The sequence below is a fragment of the Neophocaena asiaeorientalis genome, unplaced genomic scaffold, assembly GCF_003031525.2.
Source record: "Neophocaena asiaeorientalis asiaeorientalis breed wild unplaced genomic scaffold, Neophocaena_asiaeorientalis_V1.1 scaffold481, whole genome shotgun sequence".
NCBI classification, from domain to species: domain Eukaryota; kingdom Metazoa; phylum Chordata; class Mammalia; order Artiodactyla; family Phocoenidae; genus Neophocaena; species Neophocaena asiaeorientalis.
The window spans coordinates 429,275-449,093 of NW_020174559.1; the positions used below are offsets into that span (position 1 = coordinate 429,275).

General features: G+C 35.9%; 1 protein-coding gene across 8 annotated transcripts in view; it reads right to left on the minus strand.

The window, feature by feature from the left end:
- The window catches only part of EMSY (EMSY transcriptional repressor, BRCA2 interacting), an 81,317-nt gene that overhangs the window by 46,533 nt on the left and 14,965 nt on the right, over positions 1 to 19,819 (minus strand). For 6 of the 8 annotated variants that reach the window (XM_024757505.1, XM_024757507.1, XM_024757509.1 and 3 more), the window contains 3 exons: positions 19,169 to 19,321; positions 16,969 to 17,228; positions 8,238 to 8,514 (listed from right to left, as the gene is read on the minus strand). In XM_024757505.1, coding sequence (XP_024613273.1) covers positions 8,238 to 8,514; positions 16,969 to 17,228; positions 19,169 to 19,321 — 690 coding nt within the window. The remainder of the gene's footprint in view (positions 1 to 8,237; positions 8,515 to 16,968; positions 17,229 to 19,168; positions 19,322 to 19,819) is intronic. The other 2 variants (XM_024757506.1, XM_024757503.1) reach the window with 1 other exon arrangement.

A 19,819-nucleotide genomic window follows, 5' to 3' on the forward strand; every position in this document is an offset into this window, starting at 1 on the left:
GTCAAAACAAAAGAAACAAAGTATCAGGCAGGATGTTCTCACACATGTCTCTCAATAGGTTTTTCTCTTAAAAAACATAGGTTCTCAATGTGAATAAAAGAACACGGGTCGGACAGGGAGGGTGGGAGGGAGACGCAAGAGGGAGGGGATATGGGGATATATGTATACGTATAGCTGATTCACCTTGTTACACAGCAGCAACTAACAACAATGTAAAGCAATTATACTCCAATAAAAATGTTTAAAAAAAAAAAAGGACAAAGCAAACAAGGTGTTGAATCTTATTTGTAGTACAGTTTTTCGAATATTATTTTTCAGGTTCTAATGAGTCAATTTAAACATAGCATTAGACAAAATAATTCACACTGAAACATTCACCTTTCGAATTATTCAGCATGGCAAAGTACAACAGCTTTTCTATGTCTCATTTCCAATTATCTATAAATAAAGTCATTTCTTGAGAACTGGATCATTAAATAATCATGTGAAAAGTTACAAGTGGGTATACTACTCAATATATCCACAGCAAAAAAATTCTCGTGATACAAGGTTTTAAGACACTTCTTTTCAGTGCAATACTAATATTAGCAACCATGCGTAGGTAGCAAATACCAACAATTTTCAGTAAAGATGTGTGAGTCTAACAGAAATTCTTCCCTCTCCAAGATTTTTCATCAGTAATCTTATAATTCATCAACAACACAATAGGACTATTATCTGTAAGTAAATTAATACTCCTCACAGAAAGAACCTAGATAGAATATAACTCTCCATATCAACTTTTGGAGCACTGATAAAACAATGAAAAGAAACTGATAATTTGATGGCCTAATTACCAAGTTCCAATTATCAAATAGGCTATTTCACTCCCTCCTCCACCACAGCCCCACTATGACATTTACATTGTATTACAGAAAAAAATTTAAATAATATCACATTTTTATGTAAAATGTTTCTGGAGAATAATAAAAATGAAGAAGAAGCCTTGAGAAGTCACTCTGACTCTCTCAGGTTCCCCATATGTTGAATTTTCCTTGCCCTATAATTCTCTAAGGGTTGCTATATGGATCAGGTAAAATCATAGATTGAGGAATAGTTTGAGAGAAGACAAAAGAAAGATGTAGTCAGAATCACCTGGAGGGCTTACTCACATTACTTACACATTCTCCTGCCTTGCCCACTCCCATCCCTCCCTGAATGCTAGGATCTTGGTGACATGTGTATGTTATACTGCTTAGTTGTACTGAACTAGATTATCTCTGGAGCCCTTTTCAGTACCAACATTTTATAACTTAATGGATATAAAGTGCTATTCAAGTAAAACACACTATTTTTAAACTATGTGAAAACTTTAACCTTTATATTGCATTCATAATGAGCTCTTGTATTAATTGAGGTAAACTGTGCACATGAGTAACTCCCTAACTAATCTACGTTCTCTATATCCTATTATATAGGAAAAGTATCTAATGTAAAGGCAGTCAGGGTGACTTCAGAATCAGAGAACTGTGTTCAAATTATGTCTTCAGGGCTTCCCTGGTGGCGCAGTGGTTGAGAGTCCGCCTGCCGATGCAAGGGACATGGGTTCGTGCCCCGGTCCGGGAAGATCCCACATGCCACGGAGCGGCTAGGCCTGTAAGCCATTGCCGCTGAGCCTGCACGTCCAGAGCCTTAGCTCCGCAACGGGAGAGGCCACAACAGTGAGAGGCCCGCGTACCGCAAAAAAAAAAAAAAAAATTATGTCTTCAACACATAAACTCATAATAGCTGTGTGATCTTATTAAAGTATTTAATTCCTTTAGATATTTATTCATTCAATAAAACCTTACTGAGCATATACTTTATGCTATATCCTTGGGAAACTCTTTTGTACCCATGAAACAGTCCCTACCTTCAGGAAGGTTAGAGAAGACAATCAAATGATCACACAAATCTATCATTACAAATTGTAATAAATGTTATTTTGTTTTAACAAATAAAAAGCCCCCTTCGTCTTCCTTTTGCTCTTCGATTCACAAAAATTTAGTGCTAAAGCCATCAGATGCTGCAAAGCACGATGGACCACTAGATGGCTAAGCAGAATAATGGCTAAGCATGGGGTGTTAGAACCCACTGCAGAGACTGACTGAGCATGGGAGTCAGAGTCCAAGTAGGTTGAGGAGGGAGTACATGCTGTGGGAGCTCAGGGTACAGTGCCACATACAGAGTTAGAACTCAAGTAGGATAAACAGGGGTTCCATGAATGTGAGCCACCTAGCACAGGTTCTCAAAGCTTGAGCAGGATGTCCACAGGAAGGGGTGGGATCAGAGTCCAAACTGGGTGAAGAAGACTTCTGGGTAGGAGGGTGGCCTGGCACAGGTGTCAAAATTGAGCAGGGTGAGAAAGACATCATGCAAAAGGGTGACATGGGGAAAGTGTCAGAACTCAGGTGGAGTGAAGTAGAAGTCTGCAAGATGTCAGAACCTGAGTGGAATGAGGAAGGTATCTGCATGAAGGTAGAGGCAACAGCAGCAACAATGACAGATTAGTTATAGAGTGGGGAACTGATAAAATAAGTAAGTATATGAAAGATAATGGAAGCTAGGTTTTTGAAGAAGGGAGAAAAATAGAATTAACAAGCAGAGTTTGAAATTGGACATATCAGTATGGACCCAAAGTTTTCAACATATAAATATAGATGTATATGCGTGTGTGTATAAATCTACATGCAGACACACACACACCACACATACACACACACACACACACACACACCCCTTAGCAATGAGCATATCTAGCACCCAAATTTTCTTCTAATTATCACTTTGCACTAAAATGAATCAGGGCTCCTTAGAGAAATGGCTAAACCAAGGACTAGAGTAGGAAAAGTACAGGAGGTTGGTAAATATAAAAGACTCCCCCCACCTTTCTGTAATTTCTTTAAAAGAAAATTGACTGTTTAAAGCAAAAGTAGTAACAATGCAATGTGGGGTTTATGATATATAAAATTAAAATGTATGATAACCAGAGTGCAAGGATGAGAGAGCAGAAACAGAAATAGAAGTGTATTATTCGAAGATTCTAACACGATATGGGAAGTTGAAGACAGACTGTTACAATTTACAATGTATAATGTAAGCTCTAGAGCTGAGTTCTTAACCAGGGCAATTGTGCTCTCCCTTTTGCCCCTGGATATTTGGTAATCACTAGAGACATTTTTTATTGTTATGACAGGAGGGTGTGCTACTGGTACCTAGTAGGTAAAAAGCCAGGAATGCTGCTGAACATCCTATAATGCACAAGTCGGCCCCTCATAACAAAAAATTATCTGGTCCAAAATGTCGATATGTGGAGGTTGAGAACCCTACCCTAAGCAATTATCAAAAAAGAAAACAAAAAAGTAGAGCTAATAAGCCAATGTGTAAGAGATAAAATAGAATCCTTTTTCTTAAAAAACTCAATAAATCCAAAAGAAGACAGTAAAATGGGAGAAAAGAAAGCAAAGAATACAGAAAACAAATAAAAAACAATTAAGATAGTAGACCTAAACTCAATCATATTGATAATTATATCGAATATAAATGGACTAAACACTTCAATTAAAAGGCAAAGATGGTCAGAATGGATAAAAAAGTAAGCCCTGACTATACAATGTTCATAAGAGATGTATTTTAAATACAAAGGCACAGATGGGTTAAAAGTAAACAGATGAAAAATATGATGCAAACCCTAATTATAAGAAAGTTGGAGTAGCTACATTAATATCAGAAAAGGTAAACACCAAAATAAGGAGTACTGCCAGAGAAAAAGAGCAATGTTTCATAATAAAAAGGAAGTCAATTCATCAAGAATATACAACGTTTCATAATAAAAAGGAAGTCAACTCATCAAGAATATACAACAATCCTAAACGTGCATACACCTAATAACAGAGCTCAAAATACATGTGACAACAACCGACAAAGGGAAAAATGTACAAACCCACAATTACAGCTGGAGGTTTTTACACTCCTCTCAATAACTGATACTACAAATAGACGCCGCCCAAAAAAGGAAAATTTGATCAATTTGTCTTTTGTGGTGTGTCAAAAGAATTTAGAAGCCAACTTGAAGAGGCTCCCACTGCAACAGATTGGACAATTTGAGCACCAAAAGAATATTTGTGATGGATTGACAGACATCAGAAATCTTAATGATATGGGGAACAAAAATCTTACTGGTCAATGAACCATCTCATTATCTGAAAACATATAAATAAACAGAAATAATTCCTGTATGAACTGTACCTCAGGATAACCCATGGTAGTAAGTTAAAGTTCTTTAAGAATTCCAGCTAATAAATGAAGAAAATGAAGATAAAATTCATTTTGCAACTACCAATAAAATAATGATCTAGGGAAAGATTACCAATAGCTATAAAAACATTTGGTAATACTTATATCTACCGATTAATGTTAATATCATTAGAGACCAGACATGTGCCTCCTAAAATGATGCACAGGAAGTACACTTAAATACACTTATAGGTACACATCAGGAATACCACTTATCGAACGTTCATTCCCCATATCTCCAAAAACAATCAGACTTGAATCTGATCAAGTTTCTTGATTTAACTACCAGTTTTATGGAAATATAAACAAGAGAGGGGCTTCCCTGGTAGCACAGTGGTTAAGAATCCGCCTGCCAATACAGGGGACATGGGTTCGAGCCCTGGCCCGGGAAGATCCCACATGCCGTGGAGCAACTAAGCCCGTGCGCCACAACTACTGAGCCTGCGCTCTAGAGCCCGTGAGCCACAACTACTGAAGCCCACATGCCTAGAGCCCGTGCTCCACAACAAGAGAAGCCTGCGCACCTCAAGGAAGAGTAGCCCCCGCTCGCCACAACCAGAGAAAAGCCCGTGCGCACCAACGAAGACCCAATACAGCCAAAAATAAAATAAATAAATTTAATAAAAAAATAATAAATAGGAGAACTTGTTAAACCATGGGAATTAAAATCAGCAAAACCCAGACTACGGGAAACTCTCAGGAAAAATGACTGATTTCTTCAACAAATAATTTGAAAAGAAAAGAAAAAAACAGAAGAGGGACCCATGAGTTAAAAAAGATATAACCATATCAATGTGTGGACCTTATTTAGATCTTACTTTTAAAAATTTTTTTATGACATAATCAAGGAAATTTGGATACTAACTAAATATTTTATTATATGAAGAAACTGTTAAAAATTCTAGATGTGATAGTGGTATTGTGAGTTTTGATACATACTGAAGTATTTATAACTGAAATTATATGATATTTGGGATTTGCTTCAAAATATTCCGGGTCACTGATGTGTAGAGGAAAATAGCAGGTACAGATGAAACAAGACTGATGATGTGTTGCTCATCCTTGAAGCTGGGTAATGGGTACAATGAGGGTTCATTTTACTGTTCTATCCACTTATGTGTTTGGAATTTTCCATAATAAAAAAGAAAATTTCAGTTATCCTGTTTCGTGGATGACCAATTCAGAATAAGCATTCTAATTGGTAGAATTTAAGACTTCCTGTATGAGCCAACCATACACAATCCCCCTACTCCCTACCTCTGGAACCATCTCTACACTTATAAACATGGAGTTAGCCACGAAGTTATTGCTACTAAGACTCTTCCCCCTCTATGACCAGCTGCCCCTATAAGACTAACCAGAGACAGATACATCAGCTCTAAAACAGTCTGTCTCTAGTCCCCAACAGAAGCAGACTCTGAACGCCCTTGTCCCCTAGGTACCCACACAAGAGCTGCTAAAGAAGCCCTGCAGTCAGAATCACAACTGCAGTTTATATATTACCACTTCCACTAACATTTACCTTTTTAAAAGAAAATGGCTTAATTTCCTTAGCACTTATATCTAAATTAAATATCTCAAACAAAACCCCAAAATAATCATATAGTTTCCTTGAGTATCTACATTCAGATAGTTTACTTTTACATCTTTCATGCTGTATTGAATTTATGAGAAATCTTTGAGATGTCTAGCTCCCCTAAAATGACGTAGGACTCAAAGAGATATAGAATGCTAAGAAACAAAGGAGAAAATAGGGAAGTCATAAGTTCCCAAGAGATTCAGAAGATAGTTGGAGAAATGTAAGAATGAAAAACAGAAGCATGGAATATTCATTTTGCTTAAAAATATTTCAATAGTAACTAAGAGAAATACCCCTCTTATCTCAAATAATAACAATTTCCTTGGAAGAACAGTAATCCTTCTAGTACAGCAACACTTTGGCAAACCGTGTGATGAGCACTAGAAGGGAACAACTATCAATGGATGATAACTTTGATACAGGGGTCAGTCAGGTGAGGAAACAGGTGGTCTTTCCTTCTCTCATCACCTTGAAATTTTGAAATGGTGAATTTGGATCATGTTTGCAACCAACATTTATACATATTTTCTATATAAAAATTATTTCTATTTTTAATAATACTATGTTGTAGTTTACTGCTGTACAAACAGAAAGGCTGGAATGGTTTATTTAAATTACTTAAGGTAACAAATAAAAGAAAATTTCAAGCCTACTATTTCCTATCATTGACTGAGACATTAAATGGGTATTGGAGGCAGAAAAGGACAGATGCTCTCACATCCTACCAGTTAGACCTGCAGAATGAATGAATACTAACTGCATCTGCATCTATGTAACCTCTTCCTTGCTAACAGTTATATGGAACACACTAAAATTACTAAAGCAATTATGAAAAACACTGTTTTCCTATTTGAGTGCCTGTATCACCACTAGTTCATAAACTAGGATATTTCCAAGTCTCAGCCTATCTTAAGCTATATATTGTGCAAGTAAAATTCAATGAAAACGAACACTAAATACTGTTCTATATTGCTTCTGTGCTCCCTTTGAAAGACTACAACCATAGCTATGAATTCTGTATTATAAATGGCTCCCTCTGATTCCCATCTTAAGACTTACCAACACTATAAAAAGAAAATTCTGACAGTGTGCTATCTGCTCTTTATATGAGAGGAAGACAAAGATTTGGAAGAGAGCTCAAGTGATTTAAGCTAACATGGAACTGAGGTTTCCACATTTCCTTTCCTCTGCTATTAAGCAGCAACTGTCCTTCAGTTCAGCCTCAGTTCCTCTCAATACTTTCCATCATCCTCTCATACAGAAAAATTTAGAAGCCTGAAGAAAAGGTGAACGGCATGTCCTTGAAATCATCCTCTTCCCCCTACTTCTTATCATTGGGTAACTTACTTTGAAGAGGTTTTAGGTTGTATATTTAATGTTTCTTCTGAAAAAACCTATAGTAAAATAATTTCCAGTTCCTCACTTAAAAATTTCATTATATTACAGATATTTGTATATGCCTTTGAAATTTGTGGTGACAAGATTTAACCTACATAATTGCCTAGGTGACTAGGTACTGTGCATTTGAAAAAAAAAACTCAGAGTAAGGATATTAATATAAGGAAACTGAGTAACCCACTATCTTGACATTCTCAAACTAGGGGAGGGAAAGTGGTAATCTCTGATATAACAGATGGTACCTTCACACCCAAAGCAAACAAACACACCCACAAAGTCTTCTTCAAAATTCCCACACCCTAATGTTCATTGCAGCATTGTTTACAATAGCCAAGACATGGAAGCAACCTAAATGCAACCTAAATTCGTCAACAGAGGAATGGATAAAGAAGATGTGATACATATATACAATGGAATATTACTCAGCCATAAAGAAGAATGAAATAATGCCATTTGCAGCAACATGGATGGATCTAGAGATTTTCATACTGAGTGAAGTAAGTCAGGCAGAGAAAGACAAATATCATATGATATCACTCGTGGAATCTAATTTTTAAAAAAAAATACAAATGAACTTATTTACAAAACAGAAAGAGACTTACAGATACCGAAAACAAACTTATGGTTACCAAAGGGGAAACGTTGCAGGGAGGGATAAATCAGGAGCTTGGGATGAACATACACACACTACTATATATAAAATAGGTAACCAACAAGGACCTACTGTATAGCACAGGGAACTCTGTGATATTCTGTGATAACCTATATGAGAAAAGAATCTAAAAATGAATGAATATATGCATATGTATAACTGAATCACTTTGCTCTATACCTGAAACTAACACAACACTGTAAATCAACTGTACTCCAATAAAATTAAAATATTTAAAAAGAAAGCAATTCCCATAAACACAGGGACAGAATTACCTGATGAATTACCACTTACCTTGTGCTACTGTTGACATGACCACAGATGGTGTGGAAGAAACCACAGCTGTTACTGCAACTGTATTAGGAATAGGTGATGGTGTAGAACTGCTGCTGCCACTGCTGCTACTACTGACCAGAGAGGACTGTGAAGCAGTTATAACCACTGGTGGCTTCTGAGTTGTGGAAGCAATGACTGATGTTGGTACAAGCTTAGTGACTGCTGCATAGTTATGGGATTTGGAGAGAATGTTGGGCACGAAGGTTGAACTTGGTGATGTGGTCACTATAATAACCTAAGGAAGATAAAGTAAGTTATTCTCATGTACCTACCATACTACTAATGTATCTAGACTCACAGTTACGTACAATTTAAAAATAGCTTATGAAACGTGATGAAGCAATTCAAGAAAAAGAAATTTACAACTAAAAATATACAAAAGCTCTCCTTTACTAGTAATCATCAGAATGTATTTAAAAGAAACAATTTTTACCAATCAAACATTTTAAAAGACAATATTCAATGCTGTACAAGATCAAGTAAAGTAAGCATTTCAATATACTGCTTAGGGAGTATAAATTGGCACAATTTTTCTAGAAAACAATTTGGATAGTCATTCATTTATAAATATTTGTTGAGCATCTACTATGTGCCAGGCATGGTTCTAGAGGCTGAGGATAGTGGAATGAACAAAACGAAGTTCTTATTTTCATGGAGCTACATTCCAGTAAGGGGAGAAAAACAATAAACAAATAAAAAAGTAAATATATGTCATGTAGAGATAAATGGAAGAGACAATAAAGCAGGGTAGGAAATAAAAGAAAATGGAAGTGGTGCATGATTTTTTATAAAACATTCAATGAAGATCTCTCTGATAAGGTGACAACAAAGCAGAAACTAGAAGTAGGGGTTGATCCATGTTGCTACCTAGAGGAAGAGCATCCAATGGAAGCAGGAGTAGCAAATACAAAGCCCCTGAGGCAGAAGCAAGCTTGGTATGTTCAAGAAACCTCTAGGACCCTAATGAACGGGATTGAAATTTATAAGGTAGAGAGCAGTAGGAGACAGATTTAGCAAAGTAATGGGGGACTAGGTGATGTAAGATCTTGTTGATAGCATATCAACATGTTATGACGAAAATGGCACTTTATCTCTGTGGTCTTCCTTCCAAAAACCTATAACCTTAGTCTAATCATGAGAAAAACGTGAGATAAATTCCAGTAGTGGGGCATCCTACAAAATACTTGACTAGTAATCCTCAAAACTGTCAAGGTCATCAAACGCAAGGAAGTTTGAGAAACTTTCACAGCCAAGAGGAGCCTAAAGAGACATGACGAGAAAATATAATGTGGTATCCTGGAACAGAGAAAGACAATAGGTAAAAACTAAACAAATCTGAATAAACCATGAACTTTAGTTAATATTAATGCATCAATATCAGTTCATTAATTGTAACAAATGTACCATACTAATATAAATTGTTTAGAACAGTGGACACTGAATACAGGGTATATGAGAACTCTCTGTACTATCTTTTCAATTTTCCTATAAATCCAAAACTGTTCTAAAAAATAAAGTACTTTTAAAAAAGCATTACTCGATCTGCTAGGTGAAAACTACAGCAGGGCAGAGACAGTAGAAACAGGCAGACAAATTAGGAGGCTCTTTCAATGACCAAAATGTTTGTGGTAGAACTGATGAAAAGTGAACAGATTCTGAATATATTTAAAGGTAAAACCAACAGGATTTGCTCATAGATACACAGAATGGAGGAAAAAAGCGGCAGCAAAGAGACTTCAAGGTTAGCCAGTATGATTAGAAAAGTGTAGATGATGCGGGACAAAGCATTTCAGACGGAGAGAACAGGATGGGGCAAAGGACCTAAGGTAGGAATTAGCTTGATGTATTTAAAAACAGAAAAGAGAACCAGTGTAGCAAAAGCATATAGGGTAAAGAGGGGTTGCAAAAGTAAGCAGAGTCCAGATCAAATTTATAAACCAGAGTAAAGAATCTAAGTTTTATACTAAGTATAATGGGAAGCCATGAGAGGATTTTAAGTAAGGAAACAACAAAACTTGATTTATATTTTAAAAGATCATTCTAGCTGCTATGTGGTAAGAGGTAAGAGCAGAAGCAGTGAAACTAGTAAAGAAGCCACTGCAGTAGACTAGGCAAGAAATGGTAGAGGCTGGTTGGACTGGGGTGTTAGTAGTCAAAATAAAGAGAAGTGATCAGATTCAGATTATCTTAAGAGGTAGAGTCAACAGGACTTGATGTATGGAAATGGCAGCGTTGAGGAAAAGAATAGAAACAAGATTAGCTCCTAGAGCTAATACACACTGGCCTATTTAAATCTCCCAACAATCCTATGACAGAGATACTATTATTATCCCCATTTTACAGCTGAGAACACAAAAATTACTTATAAATCTGTAGTATCAGTTTTATTCTGGGCAAGTATAATGGTAGTTTAATGATACCCCCAAACAACACAGAGTGTCTTCTTCCTCTTTCACCAAAATTACTTTCACCTACCTAGGAGAGAAAATTGTTGTGAAAAATCCAAACAATTTAAGTGGGAAATTCTTTTTCATTTTTGTATCAGTCCTAAAGAAGGTCTGAAATTAAATCAGTCAGTCAAACTTACTGAGTATGTCTGTACTCAGTACTGACATCTCAAAGAAGCTTTGATTATATCATTATAATTATATATTTCAGTGTTAGAGAATTCTAAGTATGTGTCCATTACTTTAAGGAGTTTGTTGATTATCTGAGGAGTCAAGAGAGACATACAAGTCTTGACCAGCAAACACCTCTATAGAGTTGACCAGCATACTTCTACATAGACTCAACCAGTAAACACATATATAGCACTATTACAAACACAACCATCAGTCATCATATAAACCGAGAAGTAGACTAATATGGCAAAAAGACCAGAAGTTAAGAGTCAAATGAACCTGAGCTGAATCCTGCCTCTGCCACTAACAAATGGCAGGGCCCTGGACATGTTAAAATCTCCGGGTTCCAATTTTCATCTATAAAATAGGGATAATAATACCTACCTTGCAAATCATTATAAGGATTAAATGAGATAATGATGTGAAGCATCTAACATAGTGCTAGGCACATAGCAGGTGGTCAATATTTGGCAGTTCACAAATGGTACTTATTAGTATCTTGTTATTACTACTTAATAAATGTTAGAAGGATATCAGTAAAGGTGTTATAGATCAAATCAAACTGGAAATTTATTTTAATGTACTCTATTTTTGTTTCATTAAAAAATTTTATATATCTTTTTCCCAAATTCTGATACCCTTGAGAATCCAAAAAGCTCACAGTTACTAGCACAGCCAAGCCAATTAAGAGTAGTAATAGCAAGCAGGTTTCATATTTGCCAATTCTGAACTAATAGTAGTGCCTTCCTAGAGTACAGTTTTTATAAGGACTCTGTGACACAGCTGAGGATTCACCAAGGCTTGGCAGGAAAGTAGGCCACAGTTAATAAACAATCTCTGTCATGGGTAGGGAAGGGGAAGCATTCACACTTGGGTCAAACATTTGCAATTTTAGAACTAGAGTATGCATGTAGACTTCTAACATTAAGACAATAACTTCAGCAAAATAAATCTAGAGTCTTTGAGAGCATGTTTTAGGTTACAGGTACAAATGATAAAACATATTTTGAGATTTCAGTCTACAAACTAATTTCTGATCTGAAAAGGGGTTATCCAAAATTAGAGATCCACCTTGAAGAAAATTTACTTGCACTTTAGTTACATGTTACAACAAGGGAAACAAAGGGATTTTGAAACCAAGTGAACCAAACAGTGTTTATTCAGGCCATAATTCAAATTACTGACCTTCTAGCACTCACAAAAACTCCTTAAGAGTGCTGGGACTTGCACCCTAAGGATAAAATGAAAAATATCAATCAAGCATGTGAAAGCATAAAGCTATATTCTGTTGCTTTGTTTATATAAGTGTTGTACCAATGTTATACTCAAAATGAAGGCACCACATTAACACAGGTGGAAATTTGTCTACCCTGAAAATATATGACCTACTTGAATTTGAATCAAGTCCACAAATTCACAAGTAATTATACTTAATGTAAAAGTAACTTTAACTAAAGTAATTTCCTAAGTTGACTTCCATATGATTTGTGAGAAATCCAAGGTGAATGTATAATGGCAACAGCCTTACAGAGATTTCAAAAAAAATCCAATTATCCAGCAAAAGGAAAACAAAACACATACAAAAAATCCCAAAGAATATCTATTAGTCCTACCCACACTCAGTTTGTCCAAGAAATAACAAAAGTAATGGCACTGAGTACACATGAAGTAAGAGTACAGTTTTACATCTAGAACATAATAGATACTTAGCAAATATTTGTGGAATGAATGAGTCTTTTTTTTTTTTTTTTTTTTTGCGGTATGCGGGCCTCTCACTGTTGTGGCCTCTCCCGTTGCGGAGCACAGGCTCCGGACGCGCAGGCTCAGCGGCCATGGCTCACGCTCCGCGGTATGTGGGATCTTCCTGGACCGGCGCACGAACCCATGTCCCCTGCATCAGCAGGCGGACTCTCAACCACTGCGCCACCAGGGAAGCCCTGAATGAGTCTTATTTTTAATTTAATTTGTTTTAAATGTTTATTTTTTAAACACAGTAGGACAAATCTAAGGTTCTGAGCCTGGAATCTCATGGTATGACTCATGTATGACTTTGGAGATAAATACGTCCTCTTATGAGCATTACAAGTCTGACAATCTCAACCATCCACTCTCAACTGACAATTCAGAAGAAAAGAAAAAATTAAAATATGGTAACGTCAGTGAATCAAAAAAAAAAGTTCACCAATTTCACTAACAGGTGAGCCCCCATCTACTACAAGTATTTTTACATAGGTCAACTAAGAAGATTGGAAAGTTAATAATGTTAGGTGACATTTACTGAACACTCATCATAAGCACTATGTTAAGCACTTTCCATGAATCATCTCATTTAATTATCTAGTAAGCACTATTATTATCTTTGTTTTATAAGGAAGCTGAGGCTCAAGAGAGGTGGAGAGCCAGTACTGGAACCAGATATACTTATTCATTCATTCATTCAACAAATATTAGTCAACACCTATTGCATGTCATGCACTGTTCTAAACACTACGGAATAGTAATGAATAAGACAAAGTCTCTACCTTCAGTAACTTATACTCTATGGGAGAAATAGGAAATAAATAAATATAATGTCAACTAGTTATAAGCAAAACAGAATAAGGAAATAAAAGGACATGGATTTGAGATGGGTGCTCTTTTAGCTATAACTTTGCTGCATTATTTTCTCAAATATCAAATTAAAAGAGAAGATGAGAAGGGGAAGAAGAGAGAAGAATTACTAATAAAATAGATCCAGCAAAGAAGGTAGTAAAAAATTACAAAAGTAGATTTAACAATTCTTAGAGTATAGCAGGCTGAAGACACCTAATATACAGCTTGCCCAGAAAGCAATATTATAATAATATATAAAAATTGATATTCAGAAAGATTACCTTGGAGTCATTAAATACAAAAATTATGTTCAGTGTAACATTTAAGAAATCACCAAAAATAGTCAATTTCTATATATTAAGGGGTAAGCTTCAGTGAACTGATAAATTCATTATTTGGAACAGCACATTCTCAACACTGCAATTAATTTTTTTTTTTAAAGTTCACTGACTTCACTTATAGGCTTACCCCTTCTATTAAAATATTTTTATATAGGTCTACCAAAGAAGACTGGAAAGTTCATAAAGTTAGGTAACACTGCTTTCCATAAAATACCTGCAAGGGAAGGGACCTAACGTTTTCTGAGTACATACATTATGCTGTACTTTAAAATACCCAATCCCATTTAATCCTCACGACAGCCTTATAAAATTGGCATTATTCTCATCTCACAGATGGGTAAACAGATTTCGAAAGACTAATTTATCTCAGGTCATACTGGAAGACCTGGGGTTCTAATCCAGGCCTCTTTGACTACAAAAATTCTTACTTGATTTTAACACTAAACTATAATGCCTCATCCTAAGACTGAAGCTAGAATTATATTACACAGATCAACTCACTGTCATTTCTAGTTTGTTAAGAAAATTATAATTTTTATATATTATATAATGACATATTTCCAAGAAACTCAAGGAGTTTCTTTAAATGAAAATTATCATGAACCTGAAGATTTAAAAGTAGGAAAGACTGCCTATTGAAAACAAGAATTCATCTCTACTCCTTCCCCAAAATCCCTCTAAAACAGTATGAAGGGATTTTTTAGAAGAGGCACATAAACCCATAAGGTCAAAATGGAAAGGAGACAATAGCTATTAACTTCTGGAAAGTGGAAAACAAACAGACAAGTAGTAACTGATCAAGCATACTCAAGAAAGTGGAAACCTAAGACAGCAAACAGAAGAAAAAACAAGACAGCTTTCAGAGAACCACAGAAAGACTCAGTAATTTGAGAACACCAGATACTTCTGAAGTGGGGATAAAAGTGGGACTAAAAAGCTATAAATTAGTTGAAAATCTGTTTAAGCAGCATTAAGATCCCCAGCTATCCTCCCTTTTCCTCAAGGAAGACTTAAAACTTATTCTCTTGAGGGAGAGATTGAATCCAAGGGAATGTGATGATACCAGGCAGAGGCAGGTAGGTGCTATGCTGAAAACAGAGAGGTTAGGTAAAGTCTATATACTGAATGATGAGACTATCCAGCCCACTCCCTGCCTTTACTCCCAAAATACTAGCAGACAGGCTTACTACTGTAGGCAAAAGACTGGAAGATTCTTCTCTGAGGAAACTGTCCAGTCCATGAAAAAGCCCTAATGAGAACGACAACTGGTGGAGGTAAAGGGGTGGCGGGTGTTCATCAACAAAACAGCCCAGCTAGCTCAACCTACAATGAAAGTCACCAGCCAGCATGTCCCACCCTACACACGGAGCCTTCTGTCAGCTTTTTGTGTCCGTTTCCACAACCAGCATTTAAGGAAACTGAAATGGAAGAGATCAAAATGAAAAGATAAAAGAAATTTACAGGTAAGAGAGAAAACATCAAAAAAAATTATCATGAATATCATCAGAAAAGAGAACATAGTGACTATGAAAGAGCAGGATGCTATTTCAAAAAAAAAGAAAGAAACTTTCAGAAAACCAGACAGAGTTACTAGAAATTTAAAATAGGATAGCAAAAATGAAAAATTCCAGAGAAGTAATGAAGGATAAAGTTAAAGAATAAAGAAAATAATACTTACAGAGCATTTACTATGTGCTAGGCTCTGTTCTACTGGTTTGTATTTATTATCTCATTTATTTACACCCCAAAACCCTATAAAATAGATATATTATTTTCCCTATTTTACAAGAGAAAAACTTAGGTCTACAGTTTAGTTTTCCCAAAGTCACATAGCTAGTAAGTAGCATAAAATGGGATTCAAATTCAGGAAGTCTAGTTCTAAAATCCAGGCTTTTAACTACTATACTACAGTAGAAAAAGCAAACAAATGGAAATTGGGGGTGAGAAAGACTGAAAAATTAAAGGATCAATCTAGGCATTCAACATCCAGAATAACAGGCGATCCAAAAAGAGAGGACAGAGAAAAATCAAAGAAATAATTCAAGAAATTTCCCAGAATGGAAAGATATGAGTGTCTAGAATAACAGGGGCCACTGAGTATGTAACTCAATGGATAAAATAAAGACCCACACCAAGGAAAATTACCTTGAACTTTCAGAACTCTGACTTTTTCCAAGAGAAAAAGAGGATCTGGAATTAGAATGGCATTACTGGGCTTCTCAAAAGCAATATTGGAAGCCAACAGCCCATGAAGCAATATCTTCAAAATTCTCAAGGAAAATGACTTCTCACCTAGAATACTTACCTAGTTAAACTTACATCAAAACAGTAGGAGGAAAAAAAAAAAAAAAAAAAAACAGTAGGAGGGTAGAATAAAGAAATTTTCAGTCTACCATGCAAGGTCTTAAAAACTTTATTTTCCATCCCACCCATATACCAAGAAGCTACTGGAAGATATGCTCCAGTAAATCAGTAAATAAACCAAGAAAGAGGAAGATCAGAATGATAGTGAAGGGAGATCTCGGACACAGAGGTATATAACAAGCCTAGGGTACCATCAGCATCCAGATCAGTGTGGCAAGTAGAGGGCTCTAATAACAAAATTGACAGAATACTGATGATTTGAACATACTGAGAGAAGAGTTTAGAAATGAATTAATGATAGCATTTAAGAATTAAAAAGAAGATAACAATTATTCACTTAATCATATCCTTCCTTTCATCTATGAAACACCTAACTCTGACAACTTCATTACTCTGGCAATATAAGAACTAAGTTCCTAAAGGTAAAGTTATCCAAATACAGGCTGAAAGAATCCTTTACATTTTAATTTTTTTCCCAAATGGAATCACAATGGTAAAAAAAAATGAAAGTCTTAGAAGATCTGCTAGCTGTGTCATATTAGGCAAGTCATTTGGCATCTCTGAGCCTCATATACAAAAATATATACAAAAAGTGAAATAGTAATACCTAACCCAAAGCTTTATGTGCAGAATTAAAGAAAGAGATGTGAATATTCCCACCATAATGCCAAGCACATAGTAAGCACTCAGTGCATGTTTGTTAAATCTGAATCATATTGACTGAAAGAGATAAAAACAGCAATTGGCAGACAGACTCCCTCCACCACGTACCTTCTGTGTTGTTGTGTTTGTTGTCTGTGTTGATGGTTTGGTGAAGGTTATTTTCACAGGAGACATGTGGGGTGGTAAGGAGTTGGCAATGCTCTGCATGATGTTGCTCATCTTAGGACTGCCACTCACAGGTACAGTGATCGTCTTTGAGACTGGAACAACAGCCTTTGGAACTTCCTTTAGGACAACGGGGGAGGAGCTAGAAGAGTTTGTTCGCCTTCGTTTTCTGGGTTTTTCATCTTCATCTGAACAGCTAACACCTGTAAGGCAGTGACAATATTGCTACATTTATAGCAATATAACCTTGTATTTCATACTTTATTTTTAAATCATTGCATCATCAGTCATCCTTGACCTCTCCCTTTGCCTCATGCCCAATCAGACAGTAAGTTCTATCAATCCTCCCTCAGGGAAGCTGTCTCTGAATGCCTTTCCTTTTTTCTTTAACCCTATGGCCATGTCAGGCCTTCTTATCTCCTGCCTGTATTTTAGGGACAACCTCCTAAAAGGTGTACGTGCTTCTAATCTCTCCACTTCCATTCTACCCTTCATCCTACTACCAGCTATAAAAATCTCACACATCTAATAAAGCCAATGCCCTGCCTCAAATCCTTTAGTAGTTTTTATCTCCCTACAAGATGAGGCACAAAAATCATTTCTTTATCATTCAAGGTCCCATATCTTTCTAAGAACACAATACCCTATTCCACCCACCTTATAATCCTGGCACACCAAACTGCTCACCATTCCCCAAAGCCACCTTATCACATATTCTATCCATCTGGAGTCTCTATATACTACTGTTCTTTGGGGAACACCACATACATTCAATGACCTCTTCATCATCCAGCAATCATCATCCTGCAAGCCATCTCCTTGGTGAAGCTTTCCCTTACTCCTCTAAGCAAAGCGAATTCATGTCTCCTCTGAGCTTAGAAAGCACTTTGTACATTCTCTTCTGTATCACTTACCCCATGGTAATGTGGCTGTCAGTCTGCACATCTCCTGTTATTAAGGGGCTCCCAAAGGACAACGACTAAGTCTTATCGGTTTGTTTCCCTGGTATAGTGTCTTGCACATATGAAGTTAGGTGAATGAATAATTATATCTCAAACTAATGTTGCCTGTGTGACTTCTGAGAATGAAACAATAAACTTCCTGTTACTTCAAACTATATATTGTGTGAAATGGTTTCTTCATGTCTGGGATTCACTTTCAACATTTAAAAAAACAATTAAAAAATAGACCTCTATGGTTATTTTAAAAGATCATCTTGGCTAAATCCACAGAAATCTGATATAAACTTAATATTCCCAGATTCTTAGTTTTTTCTTAATGCACTAAAGCCTCAACTGTTTTTGTACTTTTTAAAAAAATCAAGTGAGAAACATAAAACCTTGCAATATACATAGGAAATCTCTATAAAGCAGACATTTAAAAAAGCATACAGCATGACTCATGGAATTGGTAATAAAACATAACTCCTTATACCCTCAATTTTTAAACCCTAAGCAAGACTGAAAATGACCTAAAATCATTTGTCTAAAACAGCTAAGTCCACCTCTAAAAGCTACAAAGTTATAACTATACTGAGAAAAATGAAAGTCAAATATTAATGATCTCCAGTTGATGCCAAAAGCAAATCAATACTGACATAACAGATATTTTAAAAAAAAATGAACTGGACATTAAACTGCTTCACAGCGTAGAATCAAAGGGGTTAAAAATTGCAAATACATTTCAAAAAATTACAGTCAACTAGAAATATGAAAGGACTCTCTGGAATGCTTCACTGAATTTAACAGTTGAATGATATGGTACATAAATAATTTTTTAAAACACTACAAAGATTACATTATAGGAGTAAACACTACATAAATGACATAAGCACATTCCTTTAGTTTCTATTCACATTTCTATTCCATGAAAACCAAAACAAGTGAATCTTAGAGTATAGCACTGTTCAAGGCAGATTCCCCACAGAAAACAAAAAAGAAGTAATTTCTCAACCCCCAGAACTGATTAAAACGCAATATATACTTAGTTACATGTAAAGAAAGGAATTCTTTACAACCTTCAAAAACTAACCACTGCTAATAGCCAGTGGACCAATGAATTAATCAGGAAGGCAGATCTAATCAGAGCCTATGCTGCAGCTTTTAGTCAAGATGGCCCTGATAACACTGAGAGTATCACTTACTTTTGACATAAACAGTACTTCCACTTGGCAAGACAACTACATTGGAGGCAGGACTGGCAGGTCTTGGAGACTTAACCGTTGCTATGCTGCCACTTGGAACAGGGGTAGAGGTTGGGGTTGACGTGGTACTTGTGTAGGAATAGCAAACCACTACTGAAGGAACGATAAAAAAGTCTGCTGTTAACTTTCACCAAAACTGTCCATGCATACAGTAAAATTATTTTTTTTTCTGCAGGCCAATTTTAACACTTTTATATAATCAGAAGTTAGAGGCCAGTACTAGGTTAAAACGTATTAATAAGCTTTCCTGAAAATCATCACTTTACTAGGTTTCCCCCAAGTATTTCGCAGCTGTCTACAGGTGACACTGACAATGGAGAAGAGCACAGTTACAAAGAAACCAAGTTTAAAACTGAGAAAAATGAAAATCATTTTTCCTTCATGGCAGGAGTTGGACAAAAAGCATATACTTGTATTCTTTTTTAATACTAATAGCAGCATCGGTGATGGAGTGATGGATAATTTTTCCCTAACCATAGCAATTTCCAACTTGGCTCCTGGAGAGAAACAAGGTAAGTTTCTTTTATCATAAACAACTCACTAGTCACTTGCCATCTAAGCAGTGCAATAATAACTAAGGTAATGACAACA